Source organism: Dendrobates tinctorius, unplaced genomic scaffold (assembly GCF_039654945.1).
Source record: "Dendrobates tinctorius isolate UK_male_01 unplaced genomic scaffold, ASM3965494v1 ptg000147l, whole genome shotgun sequence".
Lineage (NCBI taxonomy): Eukaryota > Metazoa > Chordata > Amphibia > Anura > Dendrobatidae > Dendrobates > Dendrobates tinctorius.
The window spans coordinates 13,443,470-13,457,988 of record NW_027361814.1 but is presented as its reverse complement, the minus strand read 5'-3'; the positions used below and the strand labels follow the sequence as shown (position 1 = coordinate 13,457,988).

At 41.6% G+C, this 14,519-nt stretch overlaps 1 protein-coding gene across 8 annotated transcripts in view; it reads left to right on the top strand.

Annotated features, from left to right (window-relative positions):
• LOC141049737 (disintegrin and metalloproteinase domain-containing protein 9-like) overlaps nucleotides 1–13,575 on the top strand; it is a 90,554-nt gene extending 76,979 nt beyond the window's left edge. For all 8 annotated transcript variants that reach the window (XM_073546453.1, XM_073546459.1, XM_073546451.1 and 5 more), the window contains 4 exons: nucleotides 1,455–1,581; nucleotides 3,301–3,403; nucleotides 6,535–6,584; nucleotides 12,637–13,575. In XM_073546453.1, coding sequence (XP_073402554.1) covers nucleotides 1,455–1,581; nucleotides 3,301–3,403; nucleotides 6,535–6,584; nucleotides 12,637–12,727 — 371 coding nt within the window. In that variant the 3' untranslated portion in view covers nucleotides 12,728–13,575. The remainder of the gene's footprint in view (nucleotides 1–1,454; nucleotides 1,582–3,300; nucleotides 3,404–6,534; nucleotides 6,585–12,636) is intronic.
• The last annotated feature ends 944 nt before the right edge of the window (nucleotides 13,576–14,519 follow it).

The following is a 14,519-nucleotide window of genomic DNA, read 5'->3' as shown; positions in this document are numbered from 1 at the left end:
TGACAGTAGACCAACCAACATGCATTCAGCATGCACTAGTCTTAGCCATGATCCAGGCAAGCCTACGGAGCTGTACGTAAACGCTGCCACAGAGAATTTACACATTTGTGTGAACTTGGCCTTATTGTCCACAGACTGAGGGCTCACTTAAACATCAGCTTTTCACTTACAAGTTCTGTTCTTATCTATGACAGTTTACGGGACTGTTCACGTGTCCATGGATTCTTGTGGACTGATCCTCACAAAAACATATAGAGATACCTGATTTTGATCCGAGTCATCGATCAAACTTGCCAATGCAACTGGGTACATGAAAAGAATCAGACAGCACTCAGATGTCATCCTAGTACTGTTAGCTTTTTCACTTACTGACGCTCGAGAATCTCCATCAGATTTTATTTTGCACACGAGAAAAGATGCTGAATGACTTATGGAAAAACTGACATGGTGACCAAACACTGATGAAAATCTGGTCCAAAACACTGATGAAACTCATTGAGTTTTTTGCTTCTAAGAAAAATCACTGACATCTGAATGAGGCCTTAATAACAGTAACCCTGTAAATAGTAATTCTGCACACCAAGTGCAGGCAACATGTTAACACCTCACTGATCTGCCATCACAGGTCTCAGCAGTTTCTATAGTATACACTATTGTTAACAATTGTTGCAATTTTACAAGGCGCGCCATGACTACTGTAGGGATAGTAAAATAGTAAGATAGGAGGAATTATTATTTATCTTGGCAACAGAAGAGACATAATTAAAACTGCCTTTTGCGTTCCCCACTTAGGCAGCATTCACATCTGTGTAGTTCAGATCTGTGGTGTAGGCTGTGTTCACATCTGTGGTGTAGGCTGTGTTTACATCTGCGGAGTATCCTGTGCTCATGTCTGTTGTGTAGGCTGTGTTTACATCTGGGGAGTAGGCTGTGTTCACATATGTGGTGTAAGCTGTGTTCACATATGTGGTGTAGGCTGTGTTCACATGTGTGGTGTAGGCTGTGTTCACATGTGTGGTGTTGGCTGTGTTCACATGTGTGGTTTTGGCTTGTTCACATCTATGTTGTGAGTGAGCTGTGTTCACCTTTGTTGTGTAGGCTGTGTTCACATCTGTGGTATAGACTGTGTTCACCTCTGTGTTGTAGGCTGTGTTCACATCTGTGGTATAGACTGTGTTCACCTCTGTGTTGTAGGCTGTGTTCATATCTTTGTTGTAGAATAGATTCCATCATATTTATCAAAAGAAATAGCGCAACGTGCTTTTTTCTGTTACTATGGATGACATTGAAAGAGTATATCAGGCACTGTTGGTGTCTATCATGTGATAAATCTGGTACTTTAATTTTATTTTTCAGCTCCTTTGACACAACAGAACAAAAGAAATGATAAAATTAAATGTGAACAGAACCTTACTCGCAGTCACCTGATGATTCCATTTCTTTTGTATTCCCAGACACCTCCTTACGCGATGGACTGCTTATCTTCTTCTTGCTGGTTGTGCCAATCCTCATCCTCTTAATCGTCATGTTTATAAAGAGAGATGCAATTAGAAGGAGGTTTTGCCGAAAGAGAAGAAACAGGTACTTGTTGTAACCTAACCGCTATAGCCAGGCGTGAACTTGACATTCCTAGTGCCCCACAGCACATCCTACAATGGGCCTATCTTCTTCGATGCTTTCACAGATGTACAAACTGGATGAAGATGGATGCTTGTTTGCCATGATAAATTATCATAAATCGTTGATAGTAATTGGATCGCACTTGGCCATTTAGGTCAATGGGTCCGTCAAAAAAATTAGACCACACTTGAATGACATTTGAGTTTGGTCAGATTTTCATGGACTGACAGAATGGAGAAGACAGACATTTTTTATTTTAATCTTCTCTACAGCGGAGAAAATCAGATCAGACTCTGATCACGCACTGATAAGAGTGTGATTAGTATGATCAGACCGATTTTCTCGGATGAGAGAAAATATTGTTGTGTGACCCTAGCCATAGGATAAGTCATCAAGATCAGATCATAAGGAGTCCAACACCCAGCAGCTCCACCAGACATCTGATATCTGGTGCCAACGTCGCTCAAAATGTAGTGTATGGAGACAAAATACCCCAGATCACATTCAATTCAATGGGATCTGAGCTGTGGTACCCAAAAATTGTCACTACACAGTGCATAGAGTTGTGGTTTTTGAGCTCTATAATTTGTAGAAAGCTTGAACATAGGGCTGTTAATACTAACACAAAGAAGAGAAAGATATTGACTACTGCCAGGTATGACCGGCACACATTGGAGATGGATAACGATGAACTGGAAGTTGTAAAAGACTTGAACCTACTCAGATCAATGATCACTCAAGTTGCAGTGATGACAGCAGAAGTCAATAGGAGAATAGCCAAACCAGATCTCACACTTTGCACTGACGAGGGGCAGTACCCCGAAACACAGTGTCTGCAAATTGAGATTCTGGCTTGGTTCTTATCCTAAGTCATGTAACAAGGCTCATTAAAGGGTCGACACTGACTTTTAGGATTGCTGCTTACAATAGGTGGCACTAGAGTTCTAGTTCTCTTCCTCTCTGAAGAGACAATTTGCATAACCAGTGAAGAAGACACGGCTCGTACATAGGTTGGTCATTTCTGTAGTAACATATGGATGCAAAACCTGGATGACAAAGAAATAAGACAGAAGAATAATCAACACCTTCGAAATTTTGTGCTAGAGAAAGATGTTATCAATACCCAATACCGTGAATGGCAAGAAGAACAAACAAATCAATTTTGGAGCAAATCAAGCCAGACATGTAATTCGTGCGGAGGATCACCAAGCTACGACTTGTCCACTTTAGACACATAATATCAAGAGTGCAGTCACTGGAGAAAGACATCATGGTTGGAAGAAAAGAAGGAACAAGGCAAAGAGGAAGCCCAGCCACCCGATGGCTTGATACTATCAAAATAACAGCAGAGAAGACCCTGGTGGACCTATCTAGGCTTGCACGAGATCTTTCTGCATATAGATCGTTCATCCATCAAGTTGCCATAACTCAAGAATGATCTGAATGTTGTTTAAAAAAATATCACCACAGCCCCATTTTTTTGCTAATTGGTTGAGATGCCAAGTGTTAGGCCCTTCTGATCTGATATTCGGATAGTAATACCTTACTGTCAGTCAAACCCTTTTCTACATTCCTTGCAGGGGATGTGCCCCTTTACCTACTCTGTACCTCTTTTATAAACATATATCAGTGTTACATTAATTCAAACTTTTTCTTATTGAAACCTTCTTTTCTACTCAGAGGTGGAAATAAAGAGACAAGACAAGCACAAAACACTTATGCCAATCGCAACCAGAACGCCTACGACAATCGTAACGCTGCCAGCAACGTGCCAAGGAACCAGGTAACTACTCACTGGTACTTATATATATATTAGATGGAGACAGGCTGTGCAGCGTTGAGAATCTCTCCCTCCCATGTGCTCACCCACCTATCCACTCTCCCTTTCCCCAAGTGCTGTCTTCTCCCATCTGTGCTCTGCTCTCTTCTTTGACCTGTCTACCCCATGTGCTGTCCCGCTTGTCTGCTGTCTCTTTCCTTCCTGTGCTGTGATCTCCCCTCATGTGCTGTCCCATTTGAGCTGTCTCACCCCTATGCTATGTCTCATTCACCCCTGTGTGCTTTCTCTCTCCCCCATCTGCTGTCTTCTCCTATCATGTCATTTTAAAAATTGTCTGTGTCTGACCATGTACAGAACATACCACAGCTCCTGGGCGGGGGAGGAAGCAAAAGACAATACTGACATTACAGCAGGAGATTGCAGAGGATACATTTTGTGAGGTAAAATATTGATTAAAAACAGTCAGTGAAATATTTTACCTCAGAAAATGAATCCTCTGTGATCCTCTGCTGTAGTGTCAGTATTTTCTTTTGCTTCCTGCCCTGCCCAGGAGATGTGTTATGCTCCATACACGGTCAGACACAGAAAATTTTTAAAATGAACTTTTGTTCATGGGAAAACCTCTTTAATGTGACCGGCTTCCTCTGCCTGCAGACACGTCACGCATCTACCGCCGGGATCAGCCGAATGATTCACTGCACCTGCGCAGAATTCCCACAGGTGCAGTAAATCAGATCGCCGCCATCTTTGTGCAGACAGATAGCGGTGGTCACATGAAAAACTGCGCATGCACTTCTCATGTACAAAAATGGCCGCGGTCAGTGAATCATTCGGCTGATCCCGGCTGCGGTGTGTTTGCTAGAGTGTTCTGCTGTTGGTACCGCGCAAGAGGCTGTGTATGGCATATACAGTGTGTGTGGTAGTGTATGGCATACACAGGGTGTGTGTGGTGCGTATGGCATATACAGTGTGTGTGTGTGGTGCATACAGCATTTACAGTGTGTGTGTGTGTGTGTGTGTTTGTGTGGTGCGACGGTGTTCCGCCGGTGGTATCGCGCAAGAGGCTGGTACCACCAGCAGTTTCTATATTGAGACACCATCACTTGGTGATTTTATTAATACTTAAGGCAGGAAAGACAAAGCAGGGATCCTGACTGGTCACATTACATACCAGTCAGGATCCCTGCTTTGTCTTTCCTGCCTTAACATATGTGGTTTTTTGTGCCTGTCACTTCTTAGTCTACCCCATTGTTGTTAGTGTCCTTGTTTTGCTATTTATGTATTAATAAAATGATGCAATATATTTATATGGACAGTTTCACTGTGTTTTTTTAAGGTTTTCTTTTTTTTAAGGTAAATATATATTAGCTATACGTGCTATACGTGAGATTCAGGCATGCTATATGTTCCAGTAAAAGTATGAAATAATGAAAAGCATGATCTAGGATTTTATATTAGACGACGGTGGTAATATTTACTGACAAACTGAAACTTGTGAAACCAATGACATTTTTTTTTAACATATTGTTTGAACTGTTATAGGAAACCTAGCATTGCATCATCTCAGTATTTTGTTAGGGTTAGTAAATGTGTATTAGAGTCAGTCAACATTGTGTAACCTGGCATGACAATGGGTAGGCGAGGAGATTGGTGGCAACCATTCTGCAGAGGGATGGTGCAGCAACACTAGCCATAGATTTGAACGTGGAGAGTTTAAATAAATGAGCAGCGTAAGGAGATGGATACAGTCCTCAACAGATCGGTCACATAAAGTTTATTATTAATATTCAGTATGAGGAACATGGCCATATTGGTTCTCATGAAGAGGAATAACATTTGAATAGTTTGGTTTCAACGATACTAGGCAGGCAAGCCCCCTTTAACAACCTTTTCGTTTGGATGTGGCACATATCCAGTTCTCCAGGATAAATACTCGGATTTCTCTCTCAATCTCCCCACTCTTACTACCAAATAGGAACAGTAATTTCTCCCATCCACCAGAAGATCACACAATTGGCATGAATAGTAACTTTACTCATCAGAAACCTTTTACAACAAGGCAGGTAAACTTTAACCTTCACCCACCATGGATTCTTCAATCCACCCGCTTTGTGCCAGGCCTCTCACAATAATATAGATACTGTAGACTCTGCTTTTCACCTGCTACAAAGTCCTATGTTGGAGAGGACGCATCAATCCACCTGCATCAACCTAGCTAACACGTCTTAAATTCCATCGTTATAGCCACTCACCTTTCACACTGAGGGGTCTAGCTAGACCTCGAACTTTACCTCAGCACCCCTTATTACCTCAGCACATTTGATATCTCCAGTAGTAGAACAGATAGACAAAGTAGACAGCAGTGTGGGCAGCCTCTTCTTACATCAGCACGTTTGGTGTCTCCACAATTAAATACGAAAAACATGCTAGACAGCAGTGTGAGCAGTCCCTTCTTACCTCCTCAACCCTTGCATCTCCAGTATTAGATCAGATAGAAAGGGTGGACAGTAGTGTGAGCAGCTTCTTCTTATCTCAGTCCTCCTGGTATCTCCTGTATTAGATTAGATAGACGGGGGGACAACAGTGTGAGCACCTTCTTCTTGTCTCAGCACCACTGGTATCTCCTGTATTAGATTAGATAGACATGGAGGAGAGCAGTGTGAGCAGCTTTTTCTTACCTCAGCACCCCTGGTATATCCTGTGTTAGATTAGATAGACAGGGTGGACAGCAGTGTGAACAGCCTCTTCTTACCTCAGTGTCCCTGGTATCTCCAGTGTTAGATCAGATAGACATGGTGGACAGCAGTGTGAACAGCCTCTTCTTACCTCAGTGTCCCTGGTATCTCCAGTGTTAGATCAGGTAGACATGGTGGACAGCAGTGTGAGCAGCCTCTTCTTACCTCAGCACTTCTGGTATCTCCAGTAATAGATCAGAATATCCACTGGGAGCACATTTTCCTCTTAACAAAGTAGTACAGGTTTCTATCAGTTTAAAAAGACAGTGGCCATTGTTTCATACTATAGTGATTACCTCACTAGACTAAATGAGTGCGATTTACTAATTAAAGGTATTTGAAAATGAATTCTGGTTTTATCATTATAAACTGTAAAGTGTTTTCGTTTATTTTTTACAGGACAAGCCTTTCTCTGACGTTTTTACTATATCACATAACTTTCCTCAAAGGTTTGTCACATTTAAGTTTATTACTTTTTACTACTATTTTTGCTAGGAAATGAACAGATTTGGAGTAGTTTACCAGCTCTGCATCGAAACTTAAAAAAAGTAAAAGTGAAATATACAGTAGAAAATATTTAGTAAAATGAAAATACTGTTGAGGATACGACGGCGGTCTCTGCATCCATAGGAATGAATTGGCGGCAGTCACATGATAACTAGCCCGGCTGTTCTCCCCGCCTATGTCAACTTTTGTGCCTGTATCTGCACATGTACTTCAGTGATAATGTCCACGTGTTATGTGTGGGCAGCTGTGGACCTTAAAATGAAGAGCTGGGGTGAGCAGTGAGAGGGTTTAGAGTCTCTTGTCACAATACACAATGTAAATAAGGAGAGAAAAAGAGGGTCAGGCTAAATCTCCATTGTAGAGTTGAGAAAAATGGTTCCCAAGACTTGTTCAGAGGCCACAGTGGTAGTTGTTGACTTCCAGACCAGAACCTCTGTAAACCTCCAGCTTTCTGCCGGCATCGTTGGCTCCTCTTCTGATTAGTACGACATCATTGTTGCGGCATGATGCATTTAAGGGCCTAATAATCAAAAGAGGCAACGGGGATGCTGACACAGTAGGAGGAGATTCAAAGTGCTCAGGTCTGATAGCCACAAACTACCAACATGGCCATTGGACCAGGATCCTGTGCGTCAAATAGTTTAACTTTACCCCATGGTCTTTTTTTCAGCTGCACATCCTGCAAAGACTATATGTCTGCCCTTAGGTCTAAGGCTGGCCATACATATTAGATGGCTGTTGGCCAAATGATCTTTTGGCCGACAGCCATCTCAGCTGACTCTAGACTTGTTCTGCTAAGCGCTCCTGTGTTCTCTATGAGAAAACTGTGGACTGACACGTCAGCTGGTGGCTTATCTCTGGGAGAACAGTGCAATCGGCATTCCGAAATCGGACATGTCCAATGGACATCTCCCCTGACCATAATTCGACCGGTGCCCCCATGTACATTAGACAGTTGTCTGAACCTGTTTGTATTGGCAGCTTCATCCGACATTAATCTAATGAATAGGAGCCTTTGCATCCCCCCATTCAATCATTTTGGCACATATACAGATAAGCCATTGTGTCTGGACATACAGTACAGACCAAAAGTTTGGACACACCTTCTCATTCAAAGAGTTTTCTTTATTTTCATGACTATGAAAATTGTAGATTCACTCTGAAGGCATCAAAACTATGAATTTACACATGTGGAATTATATAATTAACAAAAAAGTGTGAAACAACTGAAAATATGTCTTATATTCTAGGTTCTTCAAAGTAGCCACCTTTTGCTTTGATTACTGCTTTGCAAACTCTTGGCATTCTCTTGATGAGCTTCAAGAGGTAGTCACCGGAAATGGTCTTCCAACAGTCTTGAAGGAGTTCCCATTGATGCTTAGCACTTGTTGGCCCTTTTGCCTTCACTCTGCGGTCCAGCTCACCCCAAAACATCTCGATTGGGTTCAGGTCTGGTGACTGCGGAAGTCAGGTCATCTGACGTAGCACCCCATCACTCTCCTTCTTGGTCAAATAGCCTTTACACAGCCTGGAGGAGTGTTTGGGGTCATTATCCTGTTGAAAAATAAATGATGGTCCAACTAAACGCAAACCGGATGGAAAAGCATGCCACTGCAAGATGCTGTGGTAGCCATGCTGGTTAAGTATGCCTCCAATTTTGAATAAATCCCCAACAGTGTCACCAGCAAAGCACCCCCACACCATCACACCTCCTCCTCCATGCTTCACTGTGGGAACAAGGCATGTAGAGTCCATCCGTTCACCTTTTCTGCGTCGCACAAAGACACGGTGGTTGGAACCAAAGATCTCAAATTTGGACTCATCAGACCAAAGCACAGATTTCCACTGGTCTAATGTCCATTCCTTGTGTTCTTTAGCCCAAACAAGTCTCTTCTGCTTGTTGCCTGTCCTTAGCAGTGGTTTCCTAGCAGCTATTTTACCATGAAGGCCTGCTGCACAAAGTCTCCTCTTAACAGTTGTTGTAGAGATGTGTCTGCTGCTAGAACTCTGTGTGACATTGACCTGGTCTCTAATCTGAGCTGCTGTTAACCTGCGATTTCTGAGGCTGGTGACTCAGATGAACTTATCCTCCGCAGCAGAGGTGACTCTTGGTCTTCCTTTCCTGGGGCGGTCCTCATGTGAGCCAGTGTTCACTTTGTAGCGCTTGATGGTTTTTACCACTGCACTTGGGGACACTTTCAAAGTTTTCCCAATTTTTCGGACTGACTGACCTTCATTTCTTAAAGTAATGATGGCTACTCGTTTTTCTTTACTTAGCTGCTTTTTTCTTGCCATAATACAAATTCTAACAGTCTATTCAGTAGGACTATCAGCTGTGTATCCACCAGACTTCTGCACAACACAACTGATGGTCCCAACCCCATTTATAAGGCAAGAGATCCCACTTATTAAAGCTGACAGGGCAAACCTGTGAGGTGACAACCATTTCCGGTGACTACCTCTTGAAGCTCATCAACAGAATGCCAAGAGTGTGCAAAGCAGAAATCAAAGCAAAAGGTGGCTACTTTGAAGAACCTAGAATATAAGACATATTTTCAGTTGGTTCACACTTTTTTGTTAATTATATAATTCCACATGTGTTATTTCATAGTTTTGATGCCTTCAGAGTGAATCTACAATTTTCATAGTCATGAAAATAAAGAAAACACTTTGAATGAGAAGGTGTGTCCAAACTTGGTCTGTACTGTATATTGAAAAGGTTTGAAGGCGTTTTCTAGTAGTATATATTGAAGACCCTCAATAATCACAAATATGAGATACCCAATTTAATGGCTAATTCTGCCAAACAAGTCAATAAATGAGCAGTATTGGGTTAAGTACAAAAGGCTTTAAATGTATCAACTGATGATATCTTAAATCCTATTATAAGGGATCTATCAATCAATCAATTGATTTCACTATAAAAGCTGCATAATTAGACCAGGTGAGGCTGAAAACATCTATTTCAGAATAGTTGTATAAAGCTATCAGAAAGTTTTTGTTTAATATGATGATAATATACAGTAGCTTATCTGACTTAAAATAAACACACCAGTCTCATCAGGCTACTTTCACACTTCAGTTTTTTGCCATCAGTCACAATCCGTTGGCTAGCGGATCTGGCGAAAAAACAGATCCGTCGCATCATTTTTTCCATTCATTTCTTCAGTTTTTCGACGGATCCGTTTTTTAAAAGCCGGCAATTCAGTGCGCTGTACAGTAAAATCACACTGACCTGCTAGAAGAGAAAGAATAGATATATACACATAGAATACATATACAGTCATATGTAAAAGTTTGGGCACCCCTATTAATGTTAACCTTTTTTCTTTATAACAATTTTGGTTTTTGCAACAGCTATTTCCGTTTCATATATCTAATAACTGATGGACTCCGTTATATATCTGGATTCAAATGAGGTTTATTGTACTAACAAAAAATGTGCAATCTGCATTTAAACAAAATTTGACCGGTGCAAAAGTATGGGCACCCTTATCATTTTCTTGATTTGAACACTCCTAACTACTTTTTACTGACTTCCTGAAGCACTAAATTGGTTTTGTAACCTCATTGAGCTTTGAACTTCATAGCCAGGTGTATCAAATCATGAGAAAAGGTATTTAAGGTGGCCACTTGCAAGTAGTTCTCCTATTTGATTCTCCTATGAAGAGTGGCATCATGGGCTCCTCAAAACAACTCTCAAATGATCTGAAAACCAAGATTATTCAACATAGCTTTTCAGGGGAAGGATACAAAAAGTTGTCTCAGAGATTTAACCTGTCAGTTTCCACTGTGAGGAACATAGTAAGGAAATGGAAGAACACAGGTACAGTTCTTGTTAAGCCCAGAAGTGGCAGGCCAAGAAAAATATCAGAAAGGCAGAGAAGAAGAATGGTGAGAACAGTCAAGGACAATCCACAGACCACCTCCAAAGACCTGCAGCATCATCTTGCTGCAGATGGTGTCACTGTGCATCGGTCAACAATACAGCCCACTTTGCACAAGGAGAAGCTGTATGGGAGAGTGATGCGAAGGAAGCCGTTTCTGCAAGCACGCGACAAACAGAGTCGCCTGAGGTATGCAAAAGCACATTTGGACAAGCCAGTTACATTTTGGAAGAAGGTCCTGTGGACTGATGAAACAAAGATTGAGTTGTTTGGTCATGCAAAAAGGCGTTATGCATGGAGGCTAAAAAACACAGCATTCCAAGAAAATCACTTGCTACCCACAGTAAAATTTGGTGGTGGTTTCATCATGCTTTGGGGCTGTGTGGCCAATGCCGGCACCGGGAATCTTGTTAAAGTTGAGGGTCGCATGGATTCAACTCAGTATCAGCAGATTCTTGACAATAATGTGCAAGAATCAGTGACGAAGTTGAAGTTACGCAGGGGATGGATATTTCAGCAAGACAATGATCCAAAACATGGCTCCAAATCTACTCAGGCATTCATGCAGAGGAACAATTACAATGTTCTGGAATGGCCATCCCAGTCCCCAGACCTGAATATCATTGAACATCTGTGGGATGATTTGAAGCGGGCTGTCCATGCTCAGCGACCATCAAACTTAACTGAACTGGAATTGTTTTGTAAACAGGAATGGTCACAAATACCTTCATCCAGGATCCAGGAACTCATTAATAGCTACAGGAAGCGACTAGAGGCTGTTATTTTTGCAAAAGGAGGATCTACAAAATATTAATGTCACTTTTATGTTGAGGTGCCCATACTTTTGCACCGGACAAATTTTGTTTAAGTGCAGAGTGCACATTTTCTGTTAGTACAATAAATCTCATTTGAAACCAGAAATCTAACTGAGTCCATCAGTTATTAGATATATGAAACTGAAATAGCTGTTGCAAAAAACAAAATTGTTATAAAGAAAAAAGGTTAACATTAATAGGGGTGCCCAAACTTTTACATATGACTGTATATATATATATATATATATATATATAATATATACATGTCATTGAGACATATATATATATATATATATATATATATATTTATAGTTCATAGAGTTCTACATAGCATAATAGCCGCTAAATCAATTGCCGGCTTCAGTAAAATAATTCCCGAACCCGACAGGATATGACACATGGTTTATATTTAGTAAACCATGTCATATCAAAATGATTTATATATATGTCAGTGTTTAATCAATATAGTAGTTTGTGTTAGGAAACATTTGGAGCTCTAGGGGTTAAATTTAAGGCTATCATCGTTAAAAAAATTGTGTGGGCTCCCGTGCAATTTTCTCCGCCAGAGAGGGAAAGCCAGTGAGTGAGGGCAGATATTAATATCCTAGAGAGGGACCATTGTTCCCCCCCCACCGGCTAAAAGAAAATCTGCCCCCAGCCACCCCAGAAAAGGCGCATCTATAAGATGTGCTTTTTCTGGCACTTAACCTCTCTATTCCCGTGGCCTTTGGCAGTGGTTCATGGGTTAATAATAATGGGTTAATGTCACCTTGCTATTGAAAGGTGACATTAAGCCGGGTTAATTCAAGATTTTTCGACGGACACAAAAAACATTGCTTTGTGCGTCGTCTCTGGCCACCGGACCAACAATTTTCGACGGATCCGGCGATGGATGAAAAGTGAGGCCATCCGTCGCTAATACAAGTCTATGAGAAAAAACATCTGTCTCCGGATCCCTTTTTTTCAAAAAACAACGGATTGTGACTGATGGCAAAAAACTGATGTGTGAAAGGGGCCTAAGAGATTTATTTAATAATGTATGCAGTTTTTTCATGAAATCTAGTGACAGATCTGTTTGAAAGGAAAAAAAAAAATAGGCTATGTTCCCACCATGAGTTTTTGGTGAGTTTTTTACATTTTCGAAAAAATGCAAGTAACCTATTCCAATTAATGGGGACATAAATGGTACAGGACAACTGCAACATCAAAAATTCACCAAAAGTTCATCATGTGATCATAGCCTAGATGCTAGATTTAGGTTAATTCTGATACTTTTTTTATGTCGATTACAGACAACCAGTGGCGCCTAGCAGACCTCCGCCACCTTCCCGTCCTCCTCCGCCGTCCACAGTCCCACAGTATAACTGGCCACATAACGTCTGACAACAGTTCACACTGAAGCACCTCAACGTCATCACTGAAAAGTCTCAGGACAGAACCTGATTTCCAGATTTTTGCCAAAGATCCCGCTGGAGACAATAATGATGTATGTTCACACGTAGCAGTTCTTCCATGCGGGCTGACTTGTCTTGCATTGCCTCAGTTTTGGGGCAAACAATGGCAGTTTTTTGCCACGTGGTGAAACCTTTGGCATCACCCCATCGAATGTACATACCCATATAGTGTCACAAAGTAATCGTTAAGAGCTGATAACCACATTATGAAGACCTAACCGGGATGAAGGAATCATGATGAAAGCTGCTACATAAGAAAATCTTAAAATGCACTTTTATAACATCTGTTTTACAAACCTGTATATATAGATTTTATACGATATATAATGTGAAATCTTCATTATTTCTGTGCCATACGACTTTTATTGTATTATACTTCTGAAACACAAGCCTTTGTGATATCTCTAGCTTCTGATTAGCTCAAGATTCTGTGATTAGAGGTGAGCAAAATGATTTGCAGGATCATGGTCTAGTGGCCATGTTAGTAGTCCAAGGCCCCCAGACCAGAGCCCTGTAAACCTCCTCCTATTTGCCGGCATTTCTTCTGACTAGTAGACCGGTCGCGAGGTCACCGTTGCGGTATGACGCACATATGACATTGTACCAGGTCTACCAATCAGTAGAGTATGGCAGGAAGGAGGAGGTTTGCAGAGCTCACAGACTACCAACATGGCCTTTGGAACAGGTTCCTGTTAATTATTTTGCTCATTATTTGTGATGTGACTGCTTCTTTAAAAATATAGTGGTTGTGTGATGTCACATGTTGCTTGCACATGATAGGCTTGTGTCTCTGTAATGTCATTTATTGCTTGCACATGATAGGCTTGTGTCTCTGTGATGTCACGTGTTGCTTGCACATGATAGGCTTGTGTCTCTGTGATGTCACTGGTTGCTTGCAACATGATAGGCTTGTGTCTCTGTGATGTCATTTGTTGCTTGCACATGATAGGCTTGTGTCTTTGTGATGTCACTTGAATGCACATGATAGGCTTGTGTCTCTGTGATGTCATTTGTTGCTTGCACATGATAGGCTTGTGTCTTTGTGATGTCACCTGTTTCTGATAAGCCAATGAGGTAACATCTTCTGTGTTTGGTTTGCTGGTAATTATTAATACTGTATCTGCCTCTGTTGTGGTGCTAAAGTCTTCATATGAGGAACGATTAAAGGATCTGGGAATGTTTAGCTTGCAAAAAGAAAGGCTAAGAGGAGACATAATAGCTGCCTACAAATAAATCAAATTCAAAGAAGCTTTATTGGCAGGACTAAATACACATTAGTTTTGCCAAAGCAAGTGTACAAAAGGGAATAGGGATAGGGACTGTAGGGATGTTGGGTAGGGGCTGTAGGAAAGGTGGATAGGGGCAGATCCAGGATGGGGCTATAGAAGTCCATGGCATAGGGAAGGTGGATGGGGCAGATCCAGGGGGGGCTATAGAAGTCCATGGCATAGGGAAGGTGGATGGGGGGATGGGGCAGATCCAGGGTGGGGGCCATAGAAGTCCATGGCATATCATAGTTCTCTTTCTCGCAGTCTATGACATTCGCTCACATATTGCGCTGCTATCGCCACTGCTCTCTCTTCTTCCCCCAGCAGGATATATGTTTTCTCTTCCTCCTTCATGGTGATGAAATCCGGGAAGAGATGTGAGAGTCTCCTGAAGTGAGTGTCCCTCGCTGCTGAGTATCTGGGGCAGTGTAGCAGGAAGTGGGTCTCATCCTC